The 11,474-nt window shown below is 39.7% G+C and overlaps 1 protein-coding gene across 2 annotated transcripts; it reads left to right on the top strand.

Annotated features, from left to right (window-relative positions):
• The first annotated feature begins 367 nt into the window (after positions 1-367).
• PDIK1L (PDLIM1 interacting kinase 1 like) lies at positions 368-10,699 on the top strand. Of its 2 annotated transcripts, none has more exons than XM_004425764.3 (3): positions 368-449; positions 2,636-2,937; positions 6,912-10,699. In XM_004425764.3, the coding sequence occupies exons 2-3, from the start codon at positions 2,653-2,655 to the stop codon at positions 7,650-7,652; spliced, it is 1,026 nt and encodes a 341-aa protein (XP_004425821.1). In that variant the 5' UTR covers positions 368-449; positions 2,636-2,652; the 3' UTR covers positions 7,653-10,699. The 2 variants fall into 2 exon arrangements, with proteins under 2 accessions (XP_004425821.1, XP_087302652.1); XM_087446526.1 differs by lacking the exon at positions 368-449 and adding an exon at positions 464-2,434.
• The last annotated feature ends 775 nt before the right edge of the window (positions 10,700-11,474 follow it).

Genomic DNA, 11,474 nt, shown 5'->3' with positions numbered 1-11,474 from the left:
CGCACACTCAGGCTCGCACCTGCCGCCGCAGACCAGCCCCGGGGCCGCGGGCCGTGCGCGCCCGCTGCGGCAGGAGGGCGAGCGAGCCTCAGGCGTGGACTGGCCTCCCCGCGCCCATGCCCGGCCACCCCTGCGGGGAGGGGCACGAGTGGTGCGTTCCGGGGCGCGCACACCTTCCGCAACTCCCGGCTCCCGGAGCTTTCAGGAGCCGGGAGGAGACTGGCGAAGCGCCGGGCGCGCGCCCAATAGGGACGGCGCTGGGCGTCCCGGCCGCGCTACGGAAAGCCGGAGGGGGGCGTGGCCGCGGGGCGTAAGGGGGTGTGTCCGCGCGCACCACGGGGGCGCGCGCCGGCCTCTGACTGGAGGCTGCGGCGGCGGAGGCGCGAGCTGCCCGATAATGGCGGCCTGCAGAGCCCGTGAGAGGGAGAAGCGGCGGCGGCTACCCTGAGGTAAATCCGGCCCGTCGGCCTGGCAGAGCGGCCCTGCTGCAGAGCCGAGGGCCCTGTCCGTGCCTCCGTCCCCAGGAGGCCTGTCACAGCCCTGTCAGCGGAGTCATCGCGGGGAGGGCCCGCGCTGCTCAGGCCTCCGGCCCGCTCCCCGGGCCAGCGGCCCCAGCTGCGGCCTCCTCATGCCCGTGGCCTCCTCCCCAGGCCCCGGGCCTCAGCCGCCAGCCCCGAGCAGTCGGCGCAGCTGCAGCGCTGGCTCCTCCGGGCGAAGGGCCTCGGGAGGATCCCCTCCGGGTTTCGTCTGGACGCAGCCGAGGAGGGGGAGGGCCTGATGCTCGGCCAATGAGCGGGGTCTGAGCCGCCGCGTCGGGCAACACCTCTGCCCAGGACTGGCCCTTCCCTTCCCTAGCCCAGCAGGTGTAGGGCCCGGCCGCCCGCGTCCGCGCGCGGGGTTTGCACGGCAGGCACGAGGGCCCGGGAAGCGCCGTCCTAAGGCGCTTAGGCGCGCGCGGGGTGCATTATCGTGCTGTGTTTGACCCAGGATCTCAAGGATTTCATAAACACCCTCCCTCCCCGTTATTCAGGTGCTCTTTCGTATGGGGATGTGGGGCAGCTTCCAAGACATCGGCCACCTTGAGATGGCCAGGAGTTGGCGATCCACGGAGCTGGAATGTTTAATCTGTACTTGGGGCAGAGGATTCTGGGCCAGGAAACCCGACTCGAGGAAATACAGCAGGAATTGGAAGGCTGGGTGTCCAGTTAGAGGAAGTGGGACTAAGGAGCAGTCTCAGAAGCTTTCGTTTTCTTTATTAAGTTTATCCTAGGGACTTAAAGTAGCTGTTCCCAGTTTTTCGGGCTCAAGGGTCAGTAGCTTTATGTTCCTCCAAACTGTGCAGTGTAAAGATTGTACAGTCTCGGGTTACTTTTCTTGCCCTTGGTGGCAATCTGCAAATGAGAATTTGTTCCTGGAGCTCATTAGAATCTTTACATTCTTTGGAGAGTGAGGAGTCAGGCTTTAGACTTTCTTGATTCCACGCCTGAGCATTTCTGTGTAGGGCCTTTGCTCCTGCCTTTAAATGATTAAGTTGAATTTCAAAGATCTGTCAGAGAGCCCCTTGATGTGTAGGGCAGTTTTTGTTGGCAAAAATGACCTAGATCTACACAACTATTGTTAAACAACAGGTAACCATATTCTAAGTAGCTTACTTTATTTTTAAAGGAACATTTTTCTCTGCAAACTTTATTTTCATTTATTTTGCAAGAAATAAGGAAATAACATAAAATAGGAACATATACAGTTTAGCCGTTTACTTTTAAAGAATAAAAACTACACTTTTTCAGTCTATACGGGATCTGGTTCACTTTCAGTCCCTAAGGAGAAGCCAGGTGTTTGCACTTCCAACTGTGAGGGTGTTTTTGGTTTCAGGGAGGGGTGTGTTTTGGTGAGGAAGAGTGGCCCTGAGCTAACATCTGTGCCATTCTTCCTCTGTTTTGTATGTGGGACGCTGCCACAGCATGGCTTGATGAACACTGTGTAGGTCCATGGGCAGGGATCTGAACCCATGAACCCCAGGCTGCCGAAGCAGAGTGCCAGAACTTAACCACCAGGCTGGCCCCTGTTTTTGCTGTTTTTATGACCTTTTATGTGTGTCAGCTTTAAGGAGAAGCTAGAGTTTTGTTCGTTTTTTCCTGATCAGTAAATAAGAATACTGAATTTTTTTGGTTTATTTTTAACAGTGATGTTTGGAAGCAGTTCATTTAAGAGGCAATATAGTATAATGGTTAAAATTATGGATGTCAGAGCCAGATGTCCTGGTTTCAAATCCCAGGTCCACCAGTTACTAGCTGTTTTGACCTTGAGCGTGTTGCTTAACCTCTCCCTGCTTTAGTTTCCTCATCTAGAAAATGACCATAATAGTATCTAACATTTTTGTAAGGAAAAAATGAATTTAATATTATGAAGTGCTTGGAACAGTTCCTGATACATGGTAAGTATGTACTACATAAGTGTTAGCCTCTTTATTATTATTATCATCATTACTAAAATACTTAGATTTGCCCAAGGTATAGCAAATATCTTTCAAGCACTGCTAACAGTAAGACAGATGGTAACTAAATTATACTTAAGAAGAAATACAGGCCAGTAGGGTATACTTAATTTCAACAGAGCACTTTGTTGATTTTTCCAGAAACCTTGACCTTGAAGATGGTGAGTAGCCAGCCAAAGTACGATCTAATACGGGAGGTAGGCCGAGGTAGTTACGGTGTTGTATATGAAGCAGTCATCAGAAAGACCTCTGCACGGGTGGCAGTGAAGAAAATTCGATGCCATGCACCCGAAAATGTTGAACTAGCCCTACGAGAGTTCTGGGCACTAAGCAGTATCAAGAGCCAACATCCAAATGTGATTCACTTGGAGGAATGCATCCTACAAAAAGATGGGATGGTGCAAAAGATGTCCCACGGCTCTAATTCTTCCCTTTATTTACAGGTATGTGTGGTTGAATGGGAAATAGAAATGATTTGAACGTAGCATTGGTCATCAAGAAGGAGGATGAAAGAGTCAGATGAACTTCTACCTTTAAGTGCAGGTGTTTATATAGTTAGGAGTAGATAGAGGTCTGCCAAGAATTGAGTAGATGTTTGCTTTAAAACAAGGTTTTATTTAAACCTGTGATGCAAATACCTAAAAATAACATAAGCCACCTGTTATGCCATGATACTTGCCAATCTGCATAGGAATAGGGCAACATAGAGGCTAGAGAAGTAATTGAGACTACAGTCTAATAAGTTTACTTATTTGAAATCAGTTTTTTTTGGAACTGAAGACAGAAGAAAAAGAAAAACTGTACAGCCAATAGCAGCACCCATATGTAATCAAGCATTTATTTATAAATCACTGGTTTGAACATAAGCCTCTGCTGTTTTAGAGGGTTATGTGGTTTCTTAACCATGCAATTCCGGTTAATTTTCATGATGTACCTTAGCACCTGAGTATTAGCTAATAGCTGATAGCTAACATTTGGGTTCCTACTCAGTACCATGCTCTGTGCTAAGTGCCTTAAAGGCAGTTGCTCAAAACAATCTTATGGGGAAAGTACTATTATTATCATCATTACAAATGAAGAAACTGAGGCTTAGAATAATGAATTTATCCAAAGTCACATAGCTAGCAAGTGGCAGAATTGGGAGCTGAACCTAGGACTATCTGACAGCTAAAACTTGTGCTCTCTTAACCTCCAGATTACTCTTTTGTAGACCTAGGGAAAACATTAACATAGGAAAACAGAAAAGCCTTTTTTTTTTAATGTTGGCTTCTGCCTTAGATCAAAATCTCTAGTAGCTTTATACTCGCTGAAGAGAAAAGATACTTAAGACACAGCTAGTTAAAGACCAGAGCAAAATTTCTTAAGTCCCATCATTCTTGGAAAAGGAAACAACTTTCCATGAGTGTGTTGAAATTCAGAATTTACTATCAGGGCACAGAAGTCTGTATTTAAAACAATAAAAGCTTTTGGACTAGGAACAACAAAGAAACACATTAATCTATGTAATTAGAAACTTGCAAGTTTCATCGTACGGTGAACAAATATCAATCTTGAGAACCTAATTTATGCATTTTAGCACACTATGCCCTGAAGTTTTCTCTCTTAAGACAGTGAGTATAAGACATAACTCTTTAGCCTCTATTCATTTTATTGTTTACTTTTGTAAAAGTGCTTATTGTGTAAGTTGCACTGGTAGAAAATGTTGGAAACATTCTCACCACATTCCCTCTTAAAGTGAATAGAACCTTGCTGAATTTTGCATTGACTTTTGGAAACTAAAATTTATAATCTCTTTTGGACTATAAATACAAAGACATTTAAACATATAACTTAGTGCTGATGGTATTCTTGAGTCCAGATCAAGCAACCTTTATAGTAACTAGGCATTAGCTGGTCTTTCATGGCTTTAAGATATAAAGTACTTCCAGACTTTATTCAGTGATTTTTTTTTTTTTCATCTAAAGCACCTTTTTGTTCAGTAATCTCTTTCATTTTTTAAAGCCTAATAGACCTGTGTTTGACTTGTGGCACTTTTTGCTAGCTGTATGACCTTGGATAAAGAACCCAATTTTTCCCCAGCATCTGTATCTTCATAAGTAAAATAGGAATAATAATTTCTACCTTCCATAGTAGTTGTTAATATTGGAGGTGATGCAGATAGAATAGTTGGCACATAGGAAGTACTCAGTAATGTGTAGCTCTATTAAAATTGTCTTTTCTATGGATTTATTTAGTTAACCTGACATTCATCCATACATTTAGCAAGTGCCTTTTCTAAATTTATATGTAGTAAAGACAACCAGTATTTACATCTAGTAAAGACAATTAAGCAAATCTGTAGGGTGACCACAGGGTTCCTATGCATGGTCTTCTCCATTCTCTATACACATTTTTATTTTTCTCTATGTTTTTCCAGATATCTTCCTTGTTCTTAGTTGGAATCATTATATCAGTTCCTGAGAGCTAAAAACCTCACCTAGAAGAAAATGTAAAACAACAGAGGACACAATCTCATGCACAGGAACTTAGTGGCCAGTCTGTATACTTTGATAAGTGTCATGAATGAGGAGTACAGGTATAGGAGCATATAATAGGGAACCTGACACAATCCTTGGGTTTAGGAATTGTGAACTGTTTCAACTGAAACTTGTAGGGTGAAGAGGAGTTAGCCAGGTGAGTGAGTGACAAAACTTACCAAGCAGGAAGAACTGTACATACAAATGTCTTGAAGCAAAAAGCATGAAGCATTCTAAGAATTGGAAGAAGATAGTAAGACTGTAGTGTACAGGGAGAGTTGTTTTAGATGAGGCTAGAAAGATCAGCAGAGGTCAGAGCACACAGGATCACAGGATCTCATAGCCCATGTTAAAGAGCTTAGACTATATCCTAAGAGAACAGGGAAGCTGTTGAAGGACTTTAAGCAAGAGAGCCAATGGCTGACATCCTCTACACTTGAAAATAAAGAGATTGGGCTCTGTATGTCTGTAGCTCTCAACCAGGGGCCCTCAAACTAGAGCCCTCGGCTTGTTTTTGTATGGCCTAGATGCTAAAAATAGTTTTTACATCTTTTTAAAAGTTGCTAAAAAAAGAAAAAAGAAAGGGAAGAAGAATATGGAACAGAGATTTTATGTGGCTTGTCGAGCCTTACTGTAAACCATTCTTTGAATGCTAGGACTCTTCATTGCTCAAAGCTATTTAGGAAGTTTGCTTTTGAGAGTAAAGAAGAAGAGAGGAAATGAAGAAGGAATAATGGTGCTGGTCTTTAATCTCAGCATATTTAGTAACAGTGCACCAAGTAAATAATTGTGTGATCTGTACCTTTCTATCATTTTCTGTCTTACTGGCAAACACATGCTACAAGGAAAATGCATGCAAAAAAAGACACCTGCAGACCGTTGCAATTACTGCTGTTTGCCATGGGAGGAGATGGCAGGGAGAGGTGTTCTTTGCTTCTGCCTGCCAATATGATGAGGAAGTACCGGTAGATTTAAATGTAAAATTAGCAGTTAACTCACTCTTCAACAACTCTGGCTTCCCTACGAAGTTTCTATTCAATCTATGGGTCTGAAAGGACACCATAGGACAAGTGTTTCCAAGGCACTATGTGCCTGTATTTTAGAATGGTAGTTCATGTTCAGTTAAGTAATTAATATGCTTGAATTTCAGATAATAGATTAATAATTAGATAATGATAACAAATAAAACAGTGATTTATTCTAGGTTTTCAACTTGTATCAGGTATACAAGCTCAGACTTGAATTTTTATGTCAAAATGCAAATATGATTTTTATAAATTGATTTTTAGAAGCCATCCAGTGATGGAGATAGCCAGCATATTTGCAGTCTGCTGTAGACGTTTATGAAGTAATGATGTCAGTCTTTATTTTTATCAGTAACTACAGGAGCACCTTATTTCTGTAACAACTAGTTGTTCCTTTATCATTTTTCTCTCAATTTCACAGATTATGTTAATAGTGTATGTGAAATGAACAAGAAGTATGTTTCAGGCAGTTTCATTGAATAGAATTTCCTAATTGATGTTTATACCCCAGCTGACAGTCTCCCAGGTCTAGCCACTGAAACTTTGATCTTTTCATGAAGCTATTAGCCAGGTAGGTAGAGTTCAGCTCCATTGACACATGCAGAAAATGTATAGCCAGTTGGACACTTTTCAAAATAAAGCTATTTTTAAATAAGTATTTACTCTGGACTTGAAGATTTGGTGTGTATTCATTAGAGCCAGAGTGACAGTTTGAAGTGCTGATATTTAAAATGCACATATGAAAGCACTGACCAAAAAAATATTCATGGAATTCCCACTTAAAATTGGAGACTAACTTAACCAGTTACTCTTCTTCTATAGCTGAATTGTATAAACTGTGCAGATGATTGTAATCTATTTTTTTCCTTCTTATAGCTTGTAGAGACTTCATTGAAAGGAGAAATTGCCTTTGATCCCAGAAGCGCCTATTATTTGTGGTTTGTGATGGATTTTTGTGACGGAGGAGATATGAATGAATATCTGTTGTCCAGGAAACCCAATCGTAAAACTAACACCAGCTTCATGCTTCAGCTGAGCAGCGCCCTGGCTTTCTTGCATAAAAACCAGATCATCCACAGAGATCTTAAGCCTGATAACATTCTGATTTCTCAAAGCAGGTTGGATACCAGTGACTTGGAACCTACACTGAAAGTGGCTGATTTTGGTCTAAGTAAAGTTTGTTCAGCCTCTGGGCAGAACCCAGAAGAACCTGTCAGTGTAAACAAGTGTTTCCTTTCCACAGCATGTGGAACAGATTTCTACATGGCTCCTGAAGTGTGGGAGGGACATTACACAGCCAAAGCTGACATCTTTGCTCTGGGGATTATCATCTGGGCGATGCTGGAAAGGATCACATTCATAGACACAGAGACAAAGAAGGAACTCTTGGGGAGTTACGTAAAACAAGGAACTGAGATTGTGCCTGTTGGGGAGGCGCTTCTGGAAAATCCCAAAATGGAACTTCTCATTCCTGTGAAGAAGAAGTCTATGAATGGGCGAATGAAACAACTGATTAAGGAAATGCTAGCTGCAAACCCTCAGGATCGTCCAGATGCTTTTGAACTAGAACTCCGATTAGTGCAAATTGCATTTAAAGATAACAGCTGGGAAACGTGACACATACATTATTTGCAAATATCTTGGATGATATGCTGCTTCTGTTATAACAGTGCTGCAACATAATGTGGCTGAAAAGAATATAAAAAGCTAAACTCCACCTTCTAAGGGTTTAGATTTTATTGTGGGGTGTTTTTTTTCCTCTTAAGTCCAAGCTGGCCATTTTGTTAATATGTTTTAAATGTGTATTACCAATGTGGGTGTAAATTTTTTTTAAATGATCATTGGTAGAAGTTTGGCAGGAAAATTCTCTAAGAGCCAAGAAAAGAAGGGAGTCCAGTTTTCTGAAAATATGTCTCTAAGTATTTTAGACATTCCTTGTCAGTATTAGGAATTTCCATGGAAGAGAGGTTTGCATGCTGGTAATGCAAGCTTTGAAGCTTTGTAAAGGAAACATATATGTATATATTTATGTATATGTAAGTATGTGAATGTGTGCATTTTGCATTCCATATGAAGAAAATGCCACTTCTGTTTAAATTATTTAATGTAGGTTTGGGTTTTTGAGATTTGCTGGTGAAATCAGTGATGAAAAATAAAAGAACCTTCCCTCGTCTTCCTACCCTGTCCCTCCCTCTAATGAAATCATCCTAAGTTTTTTATTTTTGTAATATTATACAACTTTTTTTTTTAAGGCATCATTTTGGAGGGTCTAAAATTATCTGATTAAACATAAATGAAATTAAGTGATCCAAAGCTGCTGAAGTATGTGTGAGCTCTCCAGTGGCCTGTAGCTGGAGGAGTTGGATTGGCCATGCAATCATGCGGTAGCAGGTTGGCAAGGACACTGATGATTCAGTCATACCTTCTTTAGGTAACCAAGTATTCAGTTAACCAATTAAACCACTGCATTGGGACATGTCTGCACTTGAGCATCTGCAATCTGATATAAATCTGCATACAAGATTCTTCTGTTTCTGAAAACTTTGCTATATGTAACTATAGCACTTGATATATTAATTTTTGATTTTAAGACTTTGTCTAAGCTTCATGAAGTTGAAGAAACAAAGTGAGCTCTACCCTCACATTGCCTGCCCTGATACGGTCTCTTGTTTAATTCCTGGGATTCCTTTCATTTGGGCACTAATGCTCTTTTCTCTTGTTTGATTTGACACAGTAATGGTAGTGATATGGTTGTAGTATTAAATGTCGATCACCTTTTTCTAAAGTGGGAGATGATACCTATACAGTTTGGCAAATGGATAAAATATTGTGGCGTCAACTCTATCTTTGAAGTAGAAAAGTTATGAATTTTATATAGTCACTTGGTATGGTCTGTGTCAAAAACCAGTAGACCATTATTATTCTTGAAGTCGATTTGATTTTAGCCTTATATGGTTGTCTCCAACTTGTTTTCCTGTAAATCCAGATAGTTAAAATCTAAGGAAAGGAAATTTTCCTAAAACAGAACATTAGCCTTTAAGGTTAGATAGACTTTTAAGACCATTGTATCTAGGTTAATCTTTATAAAGCACTAGAATCTTTGGTCAAAAGTAAAAAAAAAAAAAGTATTAGAATATTGAGATCATTGATAGTTTGTGTAGTCTCAGCTTTTTTGAACTTCCACAACTTTTGGAATATTGCTATCATAATTTTTTCCTTATTTAAAATGTGTTCAGCAGACTACAGAAGGTGAAAAAGCACAAAAAATTGGAGTACGTAAAATTTCTGGACTATGCATTACTTGGTCTGGAAGTTTAAAATTTGGACCAAAAGATGTTATTGAAATAAAGCCTTTTAAAATAAAAAAAAAATCATATACTTTTAACACCACTTTCAAGCTAATAAATGTAAGAATTCTTTCGGAAATTAGAGGTGGAAATGCACTGGAACCTCGTGATCACCAAATTAGTGTAACACACTTCTGGCCAAAGGGATTGATTTACTGGAAGTAAAAAGCATCATTATAACATTGAAGTGTCAATAACATGGCACTTCAGCAGAGACTCATGATGACTCAGGTGATGGTATGCCAGTGCTTCATTTGCTCTTCAAATATCTGTGTGCTTGGAGCCATGGTTTCCTAAGCACGTAGTTTTTGGTCCTGCCTCATTTAAAAATAGTTAACGATTATCATTTATTTTGAAAGATTTTACATGTGAAGTGGAATTCTTTCATTGACAGCAAGGGTGTGAGGTGATGAGGAAGTTTCTTCTGGAATTTTCTCAAGTCCTTGTATTCTAAAATAGCCTATGATACCAAGCAAAATGATAGTAAATTGTCTGTCTTTATTCTTTCAGTCAGGAGGTATTTATTAAGTACCTACTGTGTGCTCAGCACTAAAGGTCAGTTGATAAAATGACAGTTTAAAAATGGTGTATAGCCATAGGTCTTTTCCAGTCAGGAGTAAGAAATAAAAGAGGATTAGTGATACTTGGAAATTCCTGGATATTTGCCAGAGGAAACATGAAAGCAAGAATTTGTGCACAGTGCCTTGCCCATAGTAGGTACTCAATAAACAATTATTCCTCATAGAGTCTCTTGCCATGGTTTCATAGTGTTTTATGAAATTTGTCTTAATTGAAAAAAGACCAAATATTTCAAATAAGCTTATAGGCAGCTGTCGCCAGTTAAAATATGGGGTTGTACAGATAGTTCTAGAATGTTATTTTGCACTAGATGTCACTTAGAAAGATGGGGTTCCTGTAGATTTTTGGTGCTAAGGGATACTTTGTCATTATGATGAAGTAAGTGTTAAGTGTCAGATAAATAGCACACTGAATAGTTCTTTCTGCTGGTCTGTTTTTTCCTCTTTGTTGTTGTTGTTTTTAATTGTAAAATGTTTATCAATCACACTATTGTAGCAGCTACAAAATAATTCACCAGCATGACAAAATGGTCAAAAAATAAGTCATCAGCACTTCAAAAATGAAAGCAACTTTTGAAATTTTCTTTTAAAATTGTCAAATATATTTTATGAAGAATTTATAAAAGGGGGGAAATGATTGTAATTTATTGTTCATGACTGTTTTTTTTGTTTGTTTTTTGTTTTTTTTTAATAAAGTGAGTTTCAACAAAAAAACCCTGAAAATTCTACATTGCTGCATTGGTGGCTCTCTTGAGTAGTTCTGTAGTGCTTTACTTCATGAACATAAAATAGAGGGTATAAAACTTGAAGCATTGTCATTTTCAGCCTTATCTAATAAATGAAACTTTGTTTCTATAATAGAAGCTATTGCTGAGGAAAAGATGATTGAATTATAGGAGTTTCAGCATTTCGAGTTTTCTAAAATTTTAATGCTTACTATCTTGCTGTATTTGTAAGAGGAACTTGTATTGCCTGAAAAAAAATGACTTGTTCATTTATCTTTCTATCTCATTAAGCTGAGGATGCATCCCAGACTCAGAATGAAGTATGATAAATGCAACAAGAGGATGCAATTTTTTAATCTGTAACTTTGAGACCATGGTTTGTTTTCTATAAAGTCATCTGGCCCACTTTTTTCTTTTCTTTTGTAGGTTTTATTATGTATGCCTTCTTCAGAGTAAACAAAGTACTGAGGATACAATACACTTAGTGGTCCAATGGAACAGCAGACGGAAAAATGGGCGATAGAAAACATTAACTCTACATGTGCTCTAGCCACCAGGAATTGTGCTGCTTCTGACTCGGCCACCTTCTCCTGGTATAGCCTTTGTAAACAGGCAAATTTTGCTTTCTATTTAGAGATTAATTTTTTAAGAAAATTGAATCTTAAAACTATAAATATTTGTACTTACTAGCCTTTTCATAATCCTTTGCAGTTTACAAAGCGCTTTCACATGGTTTTTACATATCTTTTCAGTGGGTTTTACTTAAAATAGGGGCTGATTTCTTGATGA

Source organism: Ceratotherium simum, chromosome 22, assembly GCF_057802395.1.
Source record: "Ceratotherium simum simum isolate JZ-2026a chromosome 22, ASM5780239v1, whole genome shotgun sequence".
Taxonomy (NCBI): Eukaryota; Metazoa; Chordata; class Mammalia; order Perissodactyla; family Rhinocerotidae; genus Ceratotherium; species Ceratotherium simum.
The sequence above is the reverse complement of the archived record's forward strand: the minus strand, read 5'-3'. Positions and strand labels throughout refer to the sequence as shown.